General features: G+C 43.3%; 1 protein-coding gene across 5 annotated transcripts in view; it reads right to left on the bottom strand.

The window, feature by feature from the left end:
* pacs2 (phosphofurin acidic cluster sorting protein 2) overlaps positions 1-18,819 on the bottom strand; it is a 250,623-nt gene that overhangs the window by 68,567 nt on the left and 163,237 nt on the right. For all 5 annotated transcript variants that reach the window (XM_033026780.1, XM_033026783.1, XM_033026781.1 and 2 more), the window contains exons 8-10: positions 18,481-18,540; positions 17,435-17,592; positions 13,678-13,771 (exon numbers count right to left, since the gene is read on the bottom strand). In XM_033026780.1, coding sequence (XP_032882671.1) covers positions 13,678-13,771; positions 17,435-17,592; positions 18,481-18,540 — 312 coding nt within the window. The remainder of the gene's footprint in view (positions 1-13,677; positions 13,772-17,434; positions 17,593-18,480; positions 18,541-18,819) is intronic.

Below are 18,819 nucleotides of genomic sequence, written 5' to 3'. Positions count from 1 at the left end.
TATGTGGTTACATTGTGGATTGAATAAAGTCAGATTAAGAATGGCTTCTGTGACAGTGAGCACATCGTGAGGAAGCGTAGAGTCGTTCGTTCAGCACTTACAACACAATTGTAATTGCCTCAGCTGCAGTCAGAACAATGATGTTCTTTGAGTTTCATCTCTTGCAAACTGCTTAACTGCCCACCACTGATCACAAACAGATGGGACACGAATGCAGGGGTTGCATTTGACATAACAATTTGGCAATTTGACACATTTGACAATTATGGGATCACCCAGCTGAGTATTCCATGCTAATGCTTCAGTGTAGTCAGACAACTTCATCCCACGGGCTGATTCTCTTACTATGTGCTGCAGACTCTATCCAGTATCTGTTATGACTTGGCTTTGTCAATCAAGTAATGTGCCACTGAATTTCTTTGGGAGATGGAATCTATAATATCTCGCCCAGAGTGTATTTTCTCTCTCTCCAAACTGTGGTAAATATGGAACACTCTTCACAGACAACTGAGGTTCATATACAGTAATCAGGAAATGTTCTTGTCCCAGGTGCCTGGAGATGTTTCCAAGCTACTCAATTGCATGTCACTTTATTACTGTCACTTGCTGGTCCGTTGTCAACAGGCCACAACAAACTCAGGAGAGTGATGGCAGTGGCCAAAATGCTGGCCGAAAGATATAGCTACTCTCAGTAGTACTCTCGCCTCTCTCAGTTTAGGTACTTGTCCTCAAATGTTCATACTTTGCAAAATTGATTAAACTGGGACTACTACTGCTCTGAGCAAGTCAGGTGCATAGGTCATAGAGTGATACAGTGTGGAAACAGGCCCTTCGACCCAACTTGCCCACACCGGCCAACATGTCCCAGCTACACTAGTCCCACCTGCCTGTGTTTGGTCCATATCCCTCCAAACCTGTCCTATCCATGTACCTGTCTGTTTCTTAAACGTTGGGATAATCCCTGCCTCAACTACCTCCTCTGGCAGCTTGTTCCAGACACCCACCACCCTTTGTGCGAAAAAGTTACCCCCTCAGATTCCTATTTAATCTTTTCCCCTTCACCTTGAACCTATGTCCTCAAGTCCTCGATTCCTATACTCTGACAAGAGATTCTGTGAATCTACCCGATTTATTCCTCTCCTGGTTTTATACAATGGTCAATGCTTGTTTTATTCTTGTGTTTGTAGTGTGGTTTGGCATAAGTAACAGTGACAAAGACAGTTTGGGGTCTCGTTAAAACCAATGGTGACAATACTGATCCTCTTGGTACTCATCAAATATATCCTTTACATTAGCATCTGAGAGACAGCATGCCCTTTGAGACGCATAGGAAGGAACTGTAAATGCTGGTTTAAACCAAAGATAGACACAAAAAGCTGGAGTAACCCAGCGGGTCAGGCAGCATCTCTGGAGAAAAGGAATAGGTGACGTTTTGATCGTGACCCTTCTTCCGACAGAGTCAGGGCAAAGGGAAACGGGAGATATTGGTGGTGATATAGAGAGATATAGAACAAATGAATGAAAAATATGTAAAAAGTAACGATGACCAAAGAAAGGTGGAGCCCACAATGTTCCATTGTTGGTTGTGGGCTAGATCATAACGAGTTATCTTTTCAAATAAATTGTCTCACCCCAATTTTTATGTATTTTGGCTTCATTGTCGATTCTCAAATTTCAGCAACTCATTTTACAATTTACCCAGGGGAACTAATCAACAAACTCAAAAACCTGCAGTGCCATTTCTTGTAAGGAGGTTTGCAACAGATCATTAAAACTAGTCAATAGCAACATCTTGTGGCGGATCTGAAGTAGTGCAAGGGTACTGTCCACATTTGAAATCTGGTAGGTTAGTATCCAAAAAATCTCACCAGCACAACACAGAAATACAATACTGGCAATACAGAACTGGCAATTAGTATTTTAAAATACTGCAAGAACAACAAGGTATATAAAAGGAAGAGGGTAGCTGTAGAGTAAGTATGAGATCCCTAGATAGCGAGGCTGGACAATTAATAATGTATCAAGGAAATGGCAGAAAAATTATATTAATACTCTACATCAATTTTCTCATTGGAGCTCTCTGCAAGTAGACCAAATATAAGCTGCTTCAAACAGTATGGAGGCAAGGAGGAAATTCTAAGTCACAATTACGAGGGCTGATGTATTGGGAAAACTGTTGGGATTTGAGTTAGGCCCAATAGCCGACATACAAGGGTTTAAAGGAAATGGCTGCAGAGAAGGTGAAGCTAATTGAAAGATTGATTGATTGAAAGATGCAGCAGGGGAATATGCCCAGCATTTCACACTAGTTCTATATTACCCCACTTTCCCATCCACTCCCTACAATGTAGGGGCAATTTGCAGAGGCCAATTAACCTACAAACCCACGCATCTTCGGGATGTGGGAGGAAACCGGATCACCCACATGTAAAACGTGCAAACTCCACACAGACAGCACCCGAGGACGATCGAACGCAGGTCTTCTGCAATTGTGAAGCTGTTTTCTTCAAAGCTCACCAAGTTTCAGAAAGACACTAGCAGATTTGACGACATGAATGTAATTCCATTATTCAAGAAAAAATAAATAAAATAAAACAGATAAACTATTTGCTTGTTCATTATCAAGCAGTTGTTGGCAGAATGCTGGAGTCCATAATCAAATACCTAGTCATTAAGAGAAGCTTAATGTAATTAAATCAATGTGATTTTATGACGTTTGACAAATAAGCTAGAGATCTTATGGATAGAATATGTAGAAATGATAAGAGGTCATTCAGCCCATCAGACTCCGCCCAGGACAGGAAGGCTCTGCAGGAACGGAAGGGACGTCACGACCGCGGTGCCACAGGTGCGGCCCGGGCTGTCGCCGAGGGAGGACGGACGGAGCCGCGGCTCGAGAGGCTAACAGAGGCTAAGAGGTTTGCCACGCACTGCAAGGGAGCAGTGGACCAGACAGGAAGAGCGGACGGAATTACCACTAGACAGCCAAACCAGTAGGTAATTTACGGCTGGGGTGAGTACTTTCCCATTTATAGGAGGCAGGATTATATAAATAAGGGGTGTATCAATACAGTAATCCGGGTAGGGGATTCTTAAATAGGACCAGTTAATTACTTATATAAGATGGGCGGACAGGAGATGTGCCAATACTGTGAGATGTGGGAATTTGTCGACACCATTGATGTAGATGATCCCTACAGCTGCAGTAAGTGTTTGAGGCTAGCGGAACTCGAGCTCCGCATTGATGAGCTGGAGACCCAACTTCATACGCTGCGGTACATCAGGGAGGGGGAGTGTTACCTGGATGTTTTGTGCCAGGGGATGGTCACACCGACCAGTTTAACTAATTCAGTAGTTAGTGAGCAAGGAAAGGAAGGTGTGGCCATAAGCGAGGCAGGTAGGGGGAACCAGGAGGAGATGCGGCAGGAGCCACAGCCCTTGTCCCTGACGAGCATGACCGAGGCTCTTACTCAATGTGAGGACGGGATCAGGGGCTGTGGGAGGGATGAGCAACCTGGCTGCAGCACCGTGGATCAGGGGGCCATTCAAGAGGGGGGAGTTAGAAGAAATGCCGTTGTGATAGGGGATAGTATTATTCGGGGGGTAGATAAGGTTCTCTGCGGCCAGCAGAACATGTCCCGAAGGCTGTGTTGCCTACCCGGTGCTAGGGTTAAGGATATCTCTGCGATGCTGGAGAGAAATTTGCAGAGGGAGGGGGAGGATCCAGTGGTCGTGGTCCATGTGGGGACCAATGACATAGGAAGGACGAGGAAGGAGGATCTGCTGAAGGAGTTTGAGCAGTTAGGGAATAAATTAAAAAGCAGAACCTCGAGGGTACTGATCTCCGGATTGCTACCTGAGCCACGGGCCAAATCGGCGAGGGTACGTAAAATTAAAAAGCTGAATGCGTGGCTCAAAGACTGGTGTGGGAAAAATGGGTTTGGTTTCTTGGGCCACTGGCACCAGTACTGGGACAGGGGGGATCTGTTCTGTAAGGACGGACTTCACCTGAACGGTGCTGGGACTGGGGTCCTGGCAAATCATATAACTAGGGCAGTAGAGAGGTCTTTAAACTAAGTAGCGGGGGGGAGGTATCAAGGGGGGTAATAACGGCAGGGGTAGAGGAAATAGAGCAGGGTATCAGTGGGGAAACGGAAAATCAAAATGTGACAGGAGGATCCAGAATGTGTGAAGATAAAGCTCTAGATGTAAAAGGGGCAAAAACGGAAAGGAAGGGTAGTAAAAATCATCTGAAAGTGCTTTATCTAAATGCACGGAGTATTCGAAATAAGATAAATGAATTAACGGTGCAATTAAGTATATATAGTTATGATATCGTGGCCATTACGGAGACATGGCTGCAAGGGGATCAGGACTGGGAGTTAAATATAGAGGGGTACTCGACAATTAGAAAAGATAGACAGGAAAGAAAGGGAGGAGGGGTGGCCCTTTTAATAAGGGAGGGAATAACGGCAATAGAGAGGAAGGATATTGCGTTGAAGGATCAGGATAGTGAAACAGCTTGGGTACAGATAGAGAATAACAAGGGGAAAAAAACACTAGTGGGTGTAATTTATAGACCTCCAAATAGCTGTGACGCTGTTAGTCAGAACATAAATCTGCAAATAGTTGACGCATGTAAAAAGGGAACTGCTGTAATTATGGGGGACTTCAATTTTCATATTAATTGGGCAAACCAAACTGGGCAGGGTAGACTAGAGGAAGAGTTTATAGAATGTATTAGAGACGGGTTCCTAGAACAGTATGTCACAGAACCGACAAGGGGGGAGGCAATCTTGGATCTGGTCCTGTGTAATGAAGCAGGATTAATTAAAAATGTCATAGTTAGGGACTCGTTGGGAACAAGTGACCACAATATGGTCGAATTCCATATTCAAATAGAAGGGGAGCAGGTTGAAACTCAGGCTAGGGTGCTTAGTCTAAATAAGGGGGATTATGAAGGTATGAGGACTGAGCTGATCAAAGTTGACTGGGATAGCAGACTCAAGAATAAGACGGTACATGAGCAGTGGTGTACGTTTAAGGATCTACTGTATAACCTTCAAGAAAAATTTATTCCTATGAAGAAAAAAAGGGGTAAGGGTAAGAACAGTCAGCCATGGCTCAGTAAAACTATAAAGGATAGTATTCGGCTGAAGGCAAGGGCATATAAGGTAGCCAGAGATAGTGGGAGGGTAGAGGATTGGGAAGCATTTAAAGGTCAGCAAAAAATAACTAAGAGATTAATTAAGACGGGGAAAATAGACTATGAAAGGAATTTAGCGAACAACATAAAAACTAATAGTAAGAGTTTTTATAGCTATATAAAAAGAAAAAGGGTGGCTAAGGTGAACGTTGGTCCATTGGAGGGTGAGACTGGAGAGTTGTTGGTGGGGAACATGGAAATGGCAAAGGCATTAAACGAGTATTTTGTATCAGTCTTCACCATAGAAGACACAAAAAATATTCCAACGCTGGATAAACAGGGGGCGGTAGGAATGGAGGAGCTAAATACTATTAAGATCACCAAGGAGGTGGTATTAGGGAAATTAATGAGACTGAAGGAGGATAAATCCCCTGGGCCTGATGGATTACATCCAAGGGTCTTGAGGGAGGTAGCGGTGGGGATTGTGGATGCATTGGTGATAATTTTCCAAAACTCCCTGGAGGCAGGAACGGTCCCAGTGGATTGGAAAATGGCCAATGTAACACCTATATTTAAAAAAGGAAGTAAACAGAAGGCGGGTAACTATAGACCGGTTAGTCTAACATCGGTGGTGGGTAAAATGTTAGAGACAATTATTAAAGAAACACTAACGGGGCACTTGGATAAACATGACTTCATCGGACAGAACCAGCATGGTTTTGTGAAGGGGAAGTCCTGTTTAACGAATCTGCTCGAATTCTTTGAGGAAGTAACAACCCGGGTGGATAAAGGGGAACCGGTGGATGTGGTATACTTGGACTTCCAAAAGGCTTTTGACAAGGTGCCACATAAGAGACTATTGCTAAAAATAAAAAATTATGGGATTGGGGGTAATATATTAGCATGGGTAGAGGATTGGCTAACAAATAGGAAGCAGAGAGTGGGGATAAATGGTTCATACTCGGGATGGCAACCGGTAACTAGCGGGGTTCCGCAAGGGTCGGTGCTGGGACCCCAGTTGTTCACAATTTATATAAATGATTTGGAGGAGGGAACCAAGTGTAATATATCAAAATTTGCGGACGATACAAAAATGGGAGGAAAAGTAGGGGATGAGGAGGATAGGAAGAGTCTGCAAAAGGATATAGATAAGCTAGGTGAGTGGGCAACAACTTGGCAGATGAAATTTAATACTAATAAATGTGAAGTCATTCACTTTGGGAAAAAAAATGATAGGGCAAGTTATTTTCTAAATGAGGAGGAGCTGCGTTGTAATGCAACGCAAAGGGATCTAGGGGTAGTAGTACATGAATCACTAAAAGTTAGTATGCAGGTGCAGCAAGCAATCAGGAAGGCCAATGGAGTTTTGGCCTTTATTGCTAGGGGGATTGAGTATAAAAACACGGAGGTCTTGCTGCAGCTGTACACAGTATTAGTGAGACCACATTTGGAATACTGTGTACAGTTCTGGGGTCCATACTTAAGAAAGGATGTACTAGCTCTGGAGGCAGTGCAGCAAAGGTTTACAAGATTAATTCCTGCAATGAGGGGATTGACATATGAGGAAAGGTTAAGTAGGCTGGAACTCTACTCTTTGGAGTTTAGAAGAATGAGAGGCGATCTCATTGAAACATATAAGATCGTGAGGGGCCTTGATCGGGTGGATGCACCAAGGATGTTCCCAATGATCGGGGAGACTAGAACTAGGGGACATAGTTGCAGAATAAGGGGGGGCTCTTTTAAAACTGAGATGAGGAAGAACTTCTTCACCCAGAGGGTGGTTAATTTATGGAATTCACTGCCCCAGGGAGCAGTGGAAGCAGAAACGTTAAATATATTTAAGTCTAAAATAGATGTTTTTTTAGCTGCCAAGGGGATAAGGGGCTACGGGGAGAGGTCAGGGATATGGACCTAGGTATGGTTAGTATAGTAAGACCTGAGTGATCTCCTGGACAAGTGTCGATCGCCTGGATTGGGGTCGGAGAGGAATTTCCCGGATTTTTTTCCCGAATTGGACCTGGGTTTTTATCCGTTTTTTTGCCTCCCCCAGGAGATCACGCGGTTCTTGGGGTGGAGAGGGGTGATAGCGGTATAAAGGGGAGGGTAGTGTCTTGTGTTCTGTGTCTTGTGTCTACTGTTTGTGGGTAAGTGTGTCTGTTTAGTGTTCAGCCATGAGCGAATGGCGGTGCGGGCTCGACGGACCTGGTGGTCTACTCTCGCACCTACTTTCTATGTTTCTATGTTTCTATAAGTGAAACCTGCAGTTGTGTAGTTTCATAAGGTACTTGATGAGTGGCACAATTAGATGGTGCAGAAGATAAGAGTTCCTAGTGTCAGGGAAGAAGTGATGGTGGACTAAATATCAGTTGTTGCATAGAAGAGAATAAGAATAAAGATGTCTTTATCAGGCTGGAATGATGTAACCAGGAGAGTGTCCCAAAGATCAGCTCCTGGCCTTCAATTATTGATAATTTATATTAATGTTATCTGAATTTTCTGATGGCATAAAAATAGGGGAAAGGTCACGTTGTAATGAGGACATTTCGATTCTGCACAGAACATAAATAAGTTGACTGGGTCACTGAGCATAGTCTTGGTCTCATTATTTAAAAAAGGATAAACTGGCATTGTGGGCAGCTCGTAAGCAATTCCTTAGGCGTATTCCTGTAATCAGATGGTTGTCCTGACAGGAAACAATAAAGAAAGTAGTTTCATATTCTCTGAAGTTTATAGAATGAGGGGTGATTGGATTGAAACAAACAATGACAGGGTCGTTAGTGCGATGTTTCCCCCAATGTACTATAGTGTGGGTTTAAACTAAATAGTGGGGTGATGGATTGACAAATTGGGAATATAAAGATAGAGTTAAAGGGAAAGCGAGTCCAGGAATAGTTACAAAAGACTCCCGAATTAATGGGAAGGAAAGTTCGAAAAGGGATAAGAGAGTAAGGTCAGGGCCCATAGTGAATGGTGTGAAAGGGGAGGTGAATACCGAAGTTAAAGTGTTGTATATGAATGTGCAAAGTATAAGAAATAAAGTGGACGAGCTTGAGGCTCAGTTAGTAATTGGCAAGTCTGATGTTGTGGGAATTACAGAGACATGGCTGCAAGAGGGCCAGGGCTGGGAACTGAATATTCAAGGATGCAAATTGAATCAAGAGTTAAAATTAGCATGTCATAAAGATAATACTACGGTTGTTATGGGGGATTTCAACATGCAGGTAGACTGGGTAAATCATGTTGGTACTGGACCCCAAGAAAGGGAGTTTGTGGAGTGCCTCCGTGATGGATTCTTAGAGCAGCTTGTACTGGAGCCTACCAGGGAGAAGGCAATTCTGGATTTAGTGTTGTGTAATGAACCGGATTTGATAAGGGAACTTGAGGTTAAGGAGCCATTAGGAGGTAGTGACCATAATATGATAAGTTTTAATCTGCAATTTGAGAGGTAGACGGGTAAATTGGAGGCGTCAGTATTACAGTTGAATAAAGAAGACTATGAAGCCATGAGGGAGGAGCTGACCAAAGTTGACTAGAAAGATACCCTAGCAGGGATGACAGTGGAACAGCAATGGCAGGTATTTCTGAGAATAATAAGAAGGTGCAGGATCATTTCATTCCAAAGAGGAAGAAAGATTCCAACGGGAGTAAGGGGCGACCGTGGCTGACAACGAAAGTCAGGGACAGTATAAAAATAAAAGAGAAGTGCAACATAGCAAAGATGAGTGGGAAGCCAGTGGATTGGGTAATGTTTAAAGAGCAACAGAAGATAACTAAAAAGGCAATACGGGGAGAAAAGATGAGGTACGAAGGTAAGCTAGCCCAGAATATAAAGGAGGATAGTAAAAGCTTCTTTAGGTATGTGAAGAGGAAAAAATTAGTTAAGACCCAAGTTGGACCCTTGACGACTGAAAAGGGTGAATTTATTATGGGGAACAAGGAAATGGCAGATGAGTTAAACAAATACTTTGGATCTGTCTTCACTGAGGAAGACACAAACAATCTTCCTCGTGTACTAGTTGCCAGAGGACCTGGGGTGACAGAGGAACTGAAGGAAATCCACATTAGGCAGAAAATGGTGTTGGGTAGACTGATAGGACTGAAGGCTGATAAATCCCCAGGGCCTGATTGTCTGCATCCCAGGATACTTAAGGAAGTGGCACTAGAAATCGTGGATGCATTGGTGATCATTTTCCAATGTTCTACAAATTCAGGATCAGTTCCTGTGGATTGGAGGGTAGCTAATGTTATCCCACTTTTTAAGAAAGGCGGGAGAAAGAAAGGGAATTTTAGACCAGTTTAGCCTGACATCGGTGGTGGGGAAGATGCTGGAGTCAATCATAAAAGACGAAATAGCAGCACATTTGGATAGCAGTAACAGGATTTACGAAAGGGAAATCATGCTTGACTAATCTTTTGGAATTTTTTGAGGATGTCACTAGGAAAATGAATAAAGGAGAGCCAGTGGATGTAGTGTACATGAACTTTCAGAAAGCATTCAATAAGGTCCCACATGGGAGATTAGTGGGCAAAATTAGGGCACATGGTGTTGGGGGTAGAGTACTGACATGGATAGAAAATTGGTTGACAGACAGGAAACAAAGAGTAGGGATTAACGGGTCCCTTTCAGAATGGCAGGCAGTGACTAGTGGGGTACCGCAAGGCTCCGTGCTGCAACCGCAGCTATTTACAATATTCATCATTGATTTAGATGAAGGGATTCAAAGTAACAATAGCAAATTTGCAAATGACACAAAGCTGGGTGGCAGTGTGAACTGTGAGGAGGGTGCTATGAGAATGAAGGTGACTAGGACAGGTTGGGCGAGTGGGCAGATGCAGTTTAATGTGGATAAATGTGAGGTTATCCAAAAATTGGTAGCAAAAACAGGAAGGCAGATAATTATCTAAATGGTGTCAAGTTGGGAAAAGGAGAAGTTGATTGATTATACCTTTAATAATCCTTTACAGGAAATTACAGTGCCACGACAGCTTCAAGACAGACATAACACCACACATTTCCTCAAATAGCTTCCATACTTAACAAGTTAAAATACAAGTTAAATTACAATTAATGAAAAAAAGTGCAGTTATTTATGCGCATTATATAACCTTATAGCAGCTGGTAAACAGGACTTCCTATGTCTCTCAGTTTTGCACATTGGTGCAATCAGTCTCTGACTGAAGATGCTGCTCTTGATCACTTTCAGGGCATGGAGTGGGTGAGTGGGGTTGGTCATTATTGAACCCAGTTTGTTCAGAGTTCTGGCCTCTGCCACCTGCTGGACCGTTCATTGCTCAGCCCCGACCACTGAGCCGGCCTTCCTGATCAGCTTGTCCAGTCTGTTTTTGTCCGCTATGCGGGCGCCATCTCCCCAACAGGCCACAGCAAAAAACAGAGCACTGGCCACCACTGAATGGTAGACACTGCACAGTAGGGGTTGGCAGATGTTAAATTACCTCAGCCTCCTTAAAAAATACAGTCGGCTTTGTCCCTTCCTGTACACCGCCTCCATATGACACTTCCAGTCCAGCTCACTGTCAAGCTGCACACCAAGGTACCTGTGGTTAGCGACCACCTCCACCTCAGTGCCCTTAATGGTGATTGGTGTTGCTCGAGTCCTCCTCCTCCCCCTCCTGAAGTCCACAACTATCTCCTTGGTTTTTGTGGTGTTAAGATGGAGGTTATTGTGTGCACTCCACTCCACAAAGTTACTTATTATGTCTCTATACTCCTCCTCATTGCCCCCTTTAATGAGGCCGACAACAGCTGTGTCATCCGAAAATTTCTGCAAAAAGCAGCTGTTGGTGTTATATTGGAGATCCGCTGTGTAGATGGTAAACAGGAATGGAGCCAGCACAGTTCCTTGTGGAGCCCCTGTGCTGCTCAAGATGGTGCTTGAGACATTGTTCTGTAGGCGCACGTACTGTGGTCTGAGGGAAAGGTAATCCAAACACCACAGTACCAGTGATGGATCCACTTTCATCTTCTCCATCTTCTCCCCTAACAGTCGGGGCTGAATTGTGTTGAAGGCGCTTGAGAAGTCAAAAAATGTAATCCTTACAGATGCATCAGTAGTGTCCAAATGTGTGTACACCCTCTGCAGCATGTAAATGAGGGCATCATCGACACTGATGTTAGGCTAATATGCAAACTGTAAAGGATCCATTTGAGTTGACACACTAGTCCTGATGTAGGAAAGGACAAGTCTCTCAAATGTCTTCATAATATGTGAAGTGAGCGCTACTGGTCTGTAGTCATTGTGGTGAGTGGGATGGGTCTTCTTTGGGACCGGTACCAGGCAAGATGTTTTCCACAGCCTTGGAACCCTCTGTAGACGCAAGCTCAGGTTGAACAGGTGTGTTAGAATGCCACACAGCTCTGAAGAGCAGGTCTTCAGTAGCCTTGGGCTGGTGTCATCAGGCCCCACTGCTTTCCCTGGCTTCAGTCTGTCCAGCATCATCTCGACCTGAGCAGTATGAAGAGTCATAGGTGGGGCTGCTGGTGGAGTGGGAGGTGGAAAGAGGGGACTCCGTACAGGTGACATCTCAGGAGTGATGGAGATGATGGAGAGAGGGAGGGGAGGTGGAGAGGAAGCAGCAATGGTCAGCAGACCAGGTGGGGGAGGCTGGGGTGGTGTGGGGCAGTCAAATCTGTTGAAAAATCTGTTCAGATCATCAGCCAGACTCTGTTCACCATCAGGCAGTGTACCACCTTTCTGCTTCATGCCCGTGATCTTTCGCATTCCAGCCCATACCTGCTTCACACCATCTTGCTGCAGCTGTCGTTCTAATTTGAACCTATAGGCTTCTTTCCCCTCCTTAATCCTCACCTTCAGTTCCTTTTGAAGTTCTTTGATTTTATTCCTGTCGCCCTCCCTGAAAGCCTTTTTCTTCTCATTTAGTAAGGCCTTCAGGCTGCTGGTAATCCAAGGTTTGTTATTAGGGTAGCAACGAATTACCCTGGATGGCATGATGTCATCATAACAGAAATTGATGTAATGGGTAATGCATTCTGTTAGGCCGTCAATGTCTTCCCCATACTCCCCACAGAGCACATCCCAATCTGTTGTCTCAAAACAGTGCCTCAGGGCTTCATCTGCCTCAGGATACCAGTCTCTTGATGTTCTGGTGGTGACAGGCAGCCTCTTGGCAGCTGCGGTGTAGGAGGGAGAGAGATGTAGCATGTCGTGGTCTGATCGACCAAGAGGGGGCAGTGCAGTACAGTACATTTGTATGCATTTTTCACATTTGCATACAAGAGATCCAGCGTTTTATCACCTCTGGTTGTACAGTCAATAAACTGTTTAAAAGTGGGCAAAGTCTTAGAGAGACAGACATGGTTGTAATCTCCAGACACAACAATGAACGCCTCTGGGTACTTGGACTGGAGTCTCGCTATAGTGGTGTGCAGCACGTCACACGCGACTTCCGCCTTGGGAAGTACAACGGGATCTGGGGGTTCTTGTTCACAGTTACTGAAAGTACCATGCAGGTACAGCAGGCAGTGAAGAAAGCATGATGGCCTTCATAACAAGAGGAGTTGAATATAGGAGCAAAGAGGTCCTTGTGCAGTTGTACAGGGCCCTAATGATACCACACCGGGCGTATTGTGTGCGGTTTTGGTCTCCAAATTTGAGGAAGGACATTCTTGCTATTGAGGGAGTGCAGCGTAGGTTCACAAGGTTAATTCCCGGGATGGCGGGACTGTCATATGCTGGGCTTGTATACTCTGGAATTTAGAAGGATGAGAGGCGATCTTATTGAAACATATAAGATTATTAAGGGTTTGGACACGTTCGAAGCAGGAAACTAGTTCCCGATGTTGGGGAGTCCAGAACTAGGGGCCACAGTTTCAGAATAAGGGGTTAGCCATTTAGAATGGAGATGTGAAAATACTTTTTCACGCAGAGAGTTGTGAGTCTGTGGAATTCTCTGCCTCAGAGGGCGCTGGAGGCCGGTTTTCTGGATACTTCCAAGAGAAATCTAGATAGGGCTCTTAAAGATAGCGGGGATATGGGGAGATGGCAGGAACGAGGTACTGATTGTGGATGATCAGCCATGATCACATTGAATGATGGTGCTGGCTCGAAGGGCCGAATGGCCCCCTCCTGCACCTTTTTTCTACGTTTCTATGTAATGGAGGCCAATTCGCTGGAGGTTTTCAAGAGAGAGTTAGATTTAAGTCTTGGGGCTAAAGGAATCAAAGGGTATGGGGGAAAAAGCAGGAACGCGGTACTGATTTTAGATGATCAGCCATGATCATATTGAATGGGGTGCTGGCTGCAACTATTTTTCTATATTTCTATATCCGACATGATCATATTGAATGGTGAGGAAGGTCGAGTGGCCTATTCCTTGACCTGTTTTGTTATGATCTTAATGAAAGGAGTGCTATGGAATTGCAGGCTCTTTTCGAAGGAGCCAAAACTTTACCAACTCATTTTTTGACTTTACTTCAATTGAGAAAGCTTTCCTATTTCAGTCAAGAACACAATTTACAGTGATGGCTGATGTAATTAATGTGAGTCTCTTACAGGACTGGGTGGCTCCCGGGTCTGGCTCCTCAAGCTGTGGATGCTGCCAATTTCGGTCTGAGAGCTGGAGTGAGACAAGCCTTCAAAGTAGGGTCTGCAAAACAACATTCACAATCAAAAGGTCAGACAAAGCTGATGGGGAATTACAGCATAACTCCAATAAATTAAGACAAAGCACAGTCAAAAAGCATTCAGAGCACCGTCAAAGTGGTGCTGTTTAAGGGATAACTCCTTCAGAGACCGAAGCAGGTTTCCTTTTACACATCTGTTTAAATATGAAGATATGTAAAAGTAATGGTCACACAATCCCCGCAGCCTTCTCTGCAATTCAATATGATCATGCCTTATCTTCTATCCTGTTCTTTCTTGCTCAATCAAATTTGTACTCAACACGCTCCTCGAGTAGAGAATACATCCACCCAAGACATTTTTTTCGCATTCTAGTTCAGAATGTTTAACCTACATCCCTTAATTGTGGCTTTTGAAATCCAAGGAAACAGTCTCTCAGCTCTTAAAATGGAGACACAAGGAACTGCAGATGCTGGCTTACAAGAGTCACTGGAGTAACTCAGCAGGTCAGACTGAGGAAGTGTCCCAACCCCATATATCACAGTGACTGTCACAGTGGCTCAGCAGTAAAGTTGCTGCCTTACAGCACCAGAGACCCTGGTTCGATCCTGACTGCGGATGCTGTCTGTACGGAGTTTGCACGTTCTCCCTGTGATTGCGTGGATTTTTGCCGTGTGTTCCGGTTTCCGCACAGGTTTGCAGGTGAATTAGCTTTGGTAAAATTGTAAATAGTCCCTAGTGTGTAGAATAGTGCTGGCGTGATCCCAGGCCAACACACACACAGAGTGGGATAAAGGACCTGTTTCTGCACTGTATACCTCCAAAATAAAGTCTAACATCACCTATCCATGTTCTCCAGAGATGCTGCCTCAGTTATTCCAGCACTTGTCTTTTATTTCTCAGCCCTGAAGGTGTCCGACAACACAGGATACCCGTGATAATACATGCATTTATTATTATGTTGAATCAAACTTTGACCATATAAATTTCTGATTCTGATTGATTCAAAGTAGAATATGGAGAAATTATTGTTGAATTATTACCACCGATCTCAGTATAAAACCATCTTAAAATAATAAAATGAAAGTTTCCTTGCTCTAGTATCAGCACAAATCTCATGTTCAGAACAGAACTGGTCAGTCTGTGGCCAATTTATGTTGTTTTTGGAAAAACAAGTTGTAGCTTCTCAGATTTGGATCAGTGCCACTTAAAAGTGCTTGTGGATTTATGACTTGATTTATATGATTTATATATGATTTTATGATTAATAATACTCTTCACGCTCCTCGAGACGAGCATTCAATCATGAAGTAGGGCACTGGATCCTCAATGCTGATAATGTGAGTGCATGTATCATCTACAGGCCAGACATGGATATTTGACGAGAGTTAAGTCTGGTTAAAAATATATATCTTCTCACTGTGGGTCTAATTTGAGCATGATCAAGTTGAATTTTACAAGTGCAGTGACAATCCAATTCTTGAGAGGGAAGGCAATACATCTCTAAACCATTCCAGACTGGGCAGTGATAGATAATGGCACTCAGATGGTAAATTCAGAGGTTGTTTTATTCAGCTGACATGGCAACAGACTGGGGTCCCTTTATGGCACCTCTGGGTGACAATTACAATTATGCCATCTCCAAAGCGTTTAGCACACCCTACTCTTCTCAGCTGTTTTTCACACAGAGAGTGGTGAATCTCTGGAACTCTCTGCCACAGAAGGTAGTTGAGGCCAGTTCATTGGCTATATTTAAGAGGGAGTTAGATGTGGCCCTTGTGGCTATAGGGATCAGGGGGTATGGAGAGAGGGCAGGTACAGGATACTGAGTTGGATGATCAGCCATGATCATATTGAATGGGGGTGCAGGCTCGAAGGGCTGAATGGCCTACTCCTGCACCTATTTTCTATGTTTCTATAAGGCTGTAGATTTGTGACTAAAGTTATTCATCAAACATCAGCAGTAATGTATTCTGATCCCTTACACATTTTCCAGCTAACGCATAGCCTTTTTGATTTCTTGCAGTCAGAATGACAGCAAGACTAGTCTAGAGAGTTTGTTGTGGAACACAGTCAAAATAACTCACTTTGAACTTTGAAAGGAACTTCAAAACATCCCTTCCATGGGGTGTTAGCTATTTCTCTGTTGTTAACCGAAGGTGAACCAAAGTTCACCTCGATTCTTGATTCTCAAGCGGGGTTGGGTGGGACCTTAGGTGTTTAGACTTTAAGACGCTTCAATAACATTGAAAATTCCACACATGATCGGGATATCAGAGATTGTGGGACCATCTGTACTCTTTCTACCCAATACCTATTCTTTAGGTTGTGCGTTTTCTGTTGCCAATACAGCCTTTTTTTCCCCTTGAGAGTATAAGCATTTCCAATTAATAGATTACTTTGTTCATCTATTGGTCATTCTTATCAAGATGTTTTCTGATAGTGAAGCCAATAATCTTTTCACATATGCTAATTATGGTGGAATCAAATCAGATACTGTGAACACTTGTAGTTCTGTTGGGTAAAGCTCATCAGGTTGCCCAAGAACTGTCATTGCAAGCTTGTGAGACCTTCAACATTGACATCTGATGGCAATATTTAAATGCCACCATATTTTTGGAACCAGGCTGACAGAATTAACAGAGTGGATTTGGCAATGGTCAGACCAAAAGTTGTCAGTGCCTGTTTGGTCGTTACATCTCTGTGATTTCTCACTCAGCCTTACAGTCAATATCTACTGCTAATCTTTTCCCCGTCCCCAACTGCAAAACACGACTCAAATAATAATAAAGGTCCACGAAGAGATCCTGGAAAATGTGGTTAAGTGTCTCATCCCACTGAAGGCAGAATAAAGAAAAGATCGAGTCATCATGGTCTATTGGAAAATGGTAATTTCTGCTCTCCCTAATGCTAAGATCACAAAGCACTGAAGAGATACCTTAACGTTTCACAAAAATTCACCATATCCAATAGCAGGATAAGAAAAATCAATAACCCCCCGTCCCATGGTAACATCCACAGAACTATGACCCTTACTACAGTTGGCACCATGGGCAAGCCATGCTGTTTATCAGCCTGATTCTCCTCGTGGCTCTGTCATGCCAAGATTGAACGGAGTGAATTGAGGAAAAGATTCATAGACTCTTTCAAAGTGTCCTTCAAAAAAGTGCAACACCCCCATTCAATTGTGAGAAATTCGACAGCCAAGTGTCAAACGGGTCTCAGTGGGAGCACTTGATCTTCCAAGTTGGATAATGGTGAATTCGAGCTGCACTACATAGACTTATGTTCAAAGTCCAGTATAGTCACAAAAGAGCACTGCACTATCAACCAGGCTGTGCTCTCACATTTCTATTATAGATCCCATTGCAACATTTCGGAGATGATCAAACGGCTTTCACTGCAGTCCCGGTAAGAATAGATCTCCCTCTCAAGATTTAAACCCACTAGATCTGGTCATGACCTCCTTGCAATTTTACAGCAATTTCCTGCACTTATTTGACCCTAAATCTTTTTGGAATGTCCTTCGATACTAATAAGACCTGTGTAATTACATTTAGATTCAGCATTTTAACAACAAAAACATTTAACGCATTTTAAAGTACAGCTCTGACTCAATCTCAATGCAGCAACATTAACCATATAATTGGTAAGTTGATTAACAGAACGGTATAAGTGCCCTCCATACTTGAGCTTTGGTTTTGGAGTGCTGAGTACACTGTCATCGTCATCCATATCAGGGCCGCTGTCACTGGGATTCTCCACATCCAGGCTATCGTACAGCAGGTCTAAGTCCTCTTCCACTTCTTGCACGTTACCTGTGGGATCCTGCTCCGAGTCAAGGACCTACAACCAATTTGCATTGTTTTTATTCCAACCTTGCTTTGATATACAAATTATCTCTTCCTTAGTAAAGAAAAATATAGAGAAACAATTTGGCTGCATAACGCAATTGTCTGGATTATTCAATGTGTTAACTTATTTTAATAAAAACAACCACAAGTAACATAGATATGCTATTTATCTCATTATTCAAGACAATATCTCAATTTTCCTGAAATGTGTTTTGATCTAGTTGGTCAAAACAGATGTTAAAGGCCCTCTGGCAAAGGTCCACATTTTACAAAGTAACAACAAGTAGACCACAATATTGCTCTGACAGGTTTTCTGCATTGAAATGCAGGTCTCAACTAACATAGATACAAAGGATTCAGAATTGAATTTTGTGCTTTTGAGTTGGGAAAGGCAGAGAGGCAGCTGGATTTCAGGAGGTTAGGAAGGGGTCAGACATTTGCTGTCAATTGTCACCAATGGATAACTTGACAATCACGACCATGAATAGGGAGGGCTACGAGAAGATAATCAATATTTGTTGAATGGTATCAAACAGTCAACAGCTTCAAGAACATACAAGAGAGAACTAGCTGACAATTAACACTGAATCTGCTAATCCAACCCATGGTTGTGAAAATGCCAGGGAGCAATCTTCGGACTCCAAGGTCACTGAAAATGGAGGGAAATGAATCAGGGTTCTTAACTGTCATTCAATGATGCCAGACTCTATTTTGTATCAAATGAGAAAAGATTGAACATGTCCCTCTTGTACAGCAGACAATTGAAGAACCTTCATCGGTGTTGGAATACTTGGTTGATTGAGACATCGTAATGGAGAATTACTGTGCACTGCAATGATACCCTGCATCCATGAAAAGTACAAGAATGTCAATTTCATACCTCATCTGAAACTTTGAACCTCCTTAGTAAAGCGACTACTTTCTGCTTGAAGTTCTGTTGCTGGAAAAAACATTAAACTATGAGAACCACAATCACCTTCACCCCACATCTGACTCCCCAAAAAGGATACATTCTGAGCAATGCAAATTCAAAAAGATGATATTTCACTAATTATAACGAACTAATTTATGAAAGGGCAGTGAACTAGACGAGGGCGCTCGTTACTCTTTCACTGTCAACATTGTCCTCATAATTGACTGCAGATACTCAAATCTGTAGTAACAAAACCAACGATCAGAGGAACTCATCAGGTCAGGCAGCAAATGTGGAGGGAAATAG

Source organism: Amblyraja radiata, chromosome 9, assembly GCF_010909765.2.
Source record: "Amblyraja radiata isolate CabotCenter1 chromosome 9, sAmbRad1.1.pri, whole genome shotgun sequence".
Classification (NCBI taxonomy): Eukaryota; Metazoa; Chordata; class Chondrichthyes; order Rajiformes; family Rajidae; genus Amblyraja; species Amblyraja radiata.
Note: the sequence above shows the minus strand (reverse complement) of the source record. Positions and strands in the feature narration are given on the sequence as shown.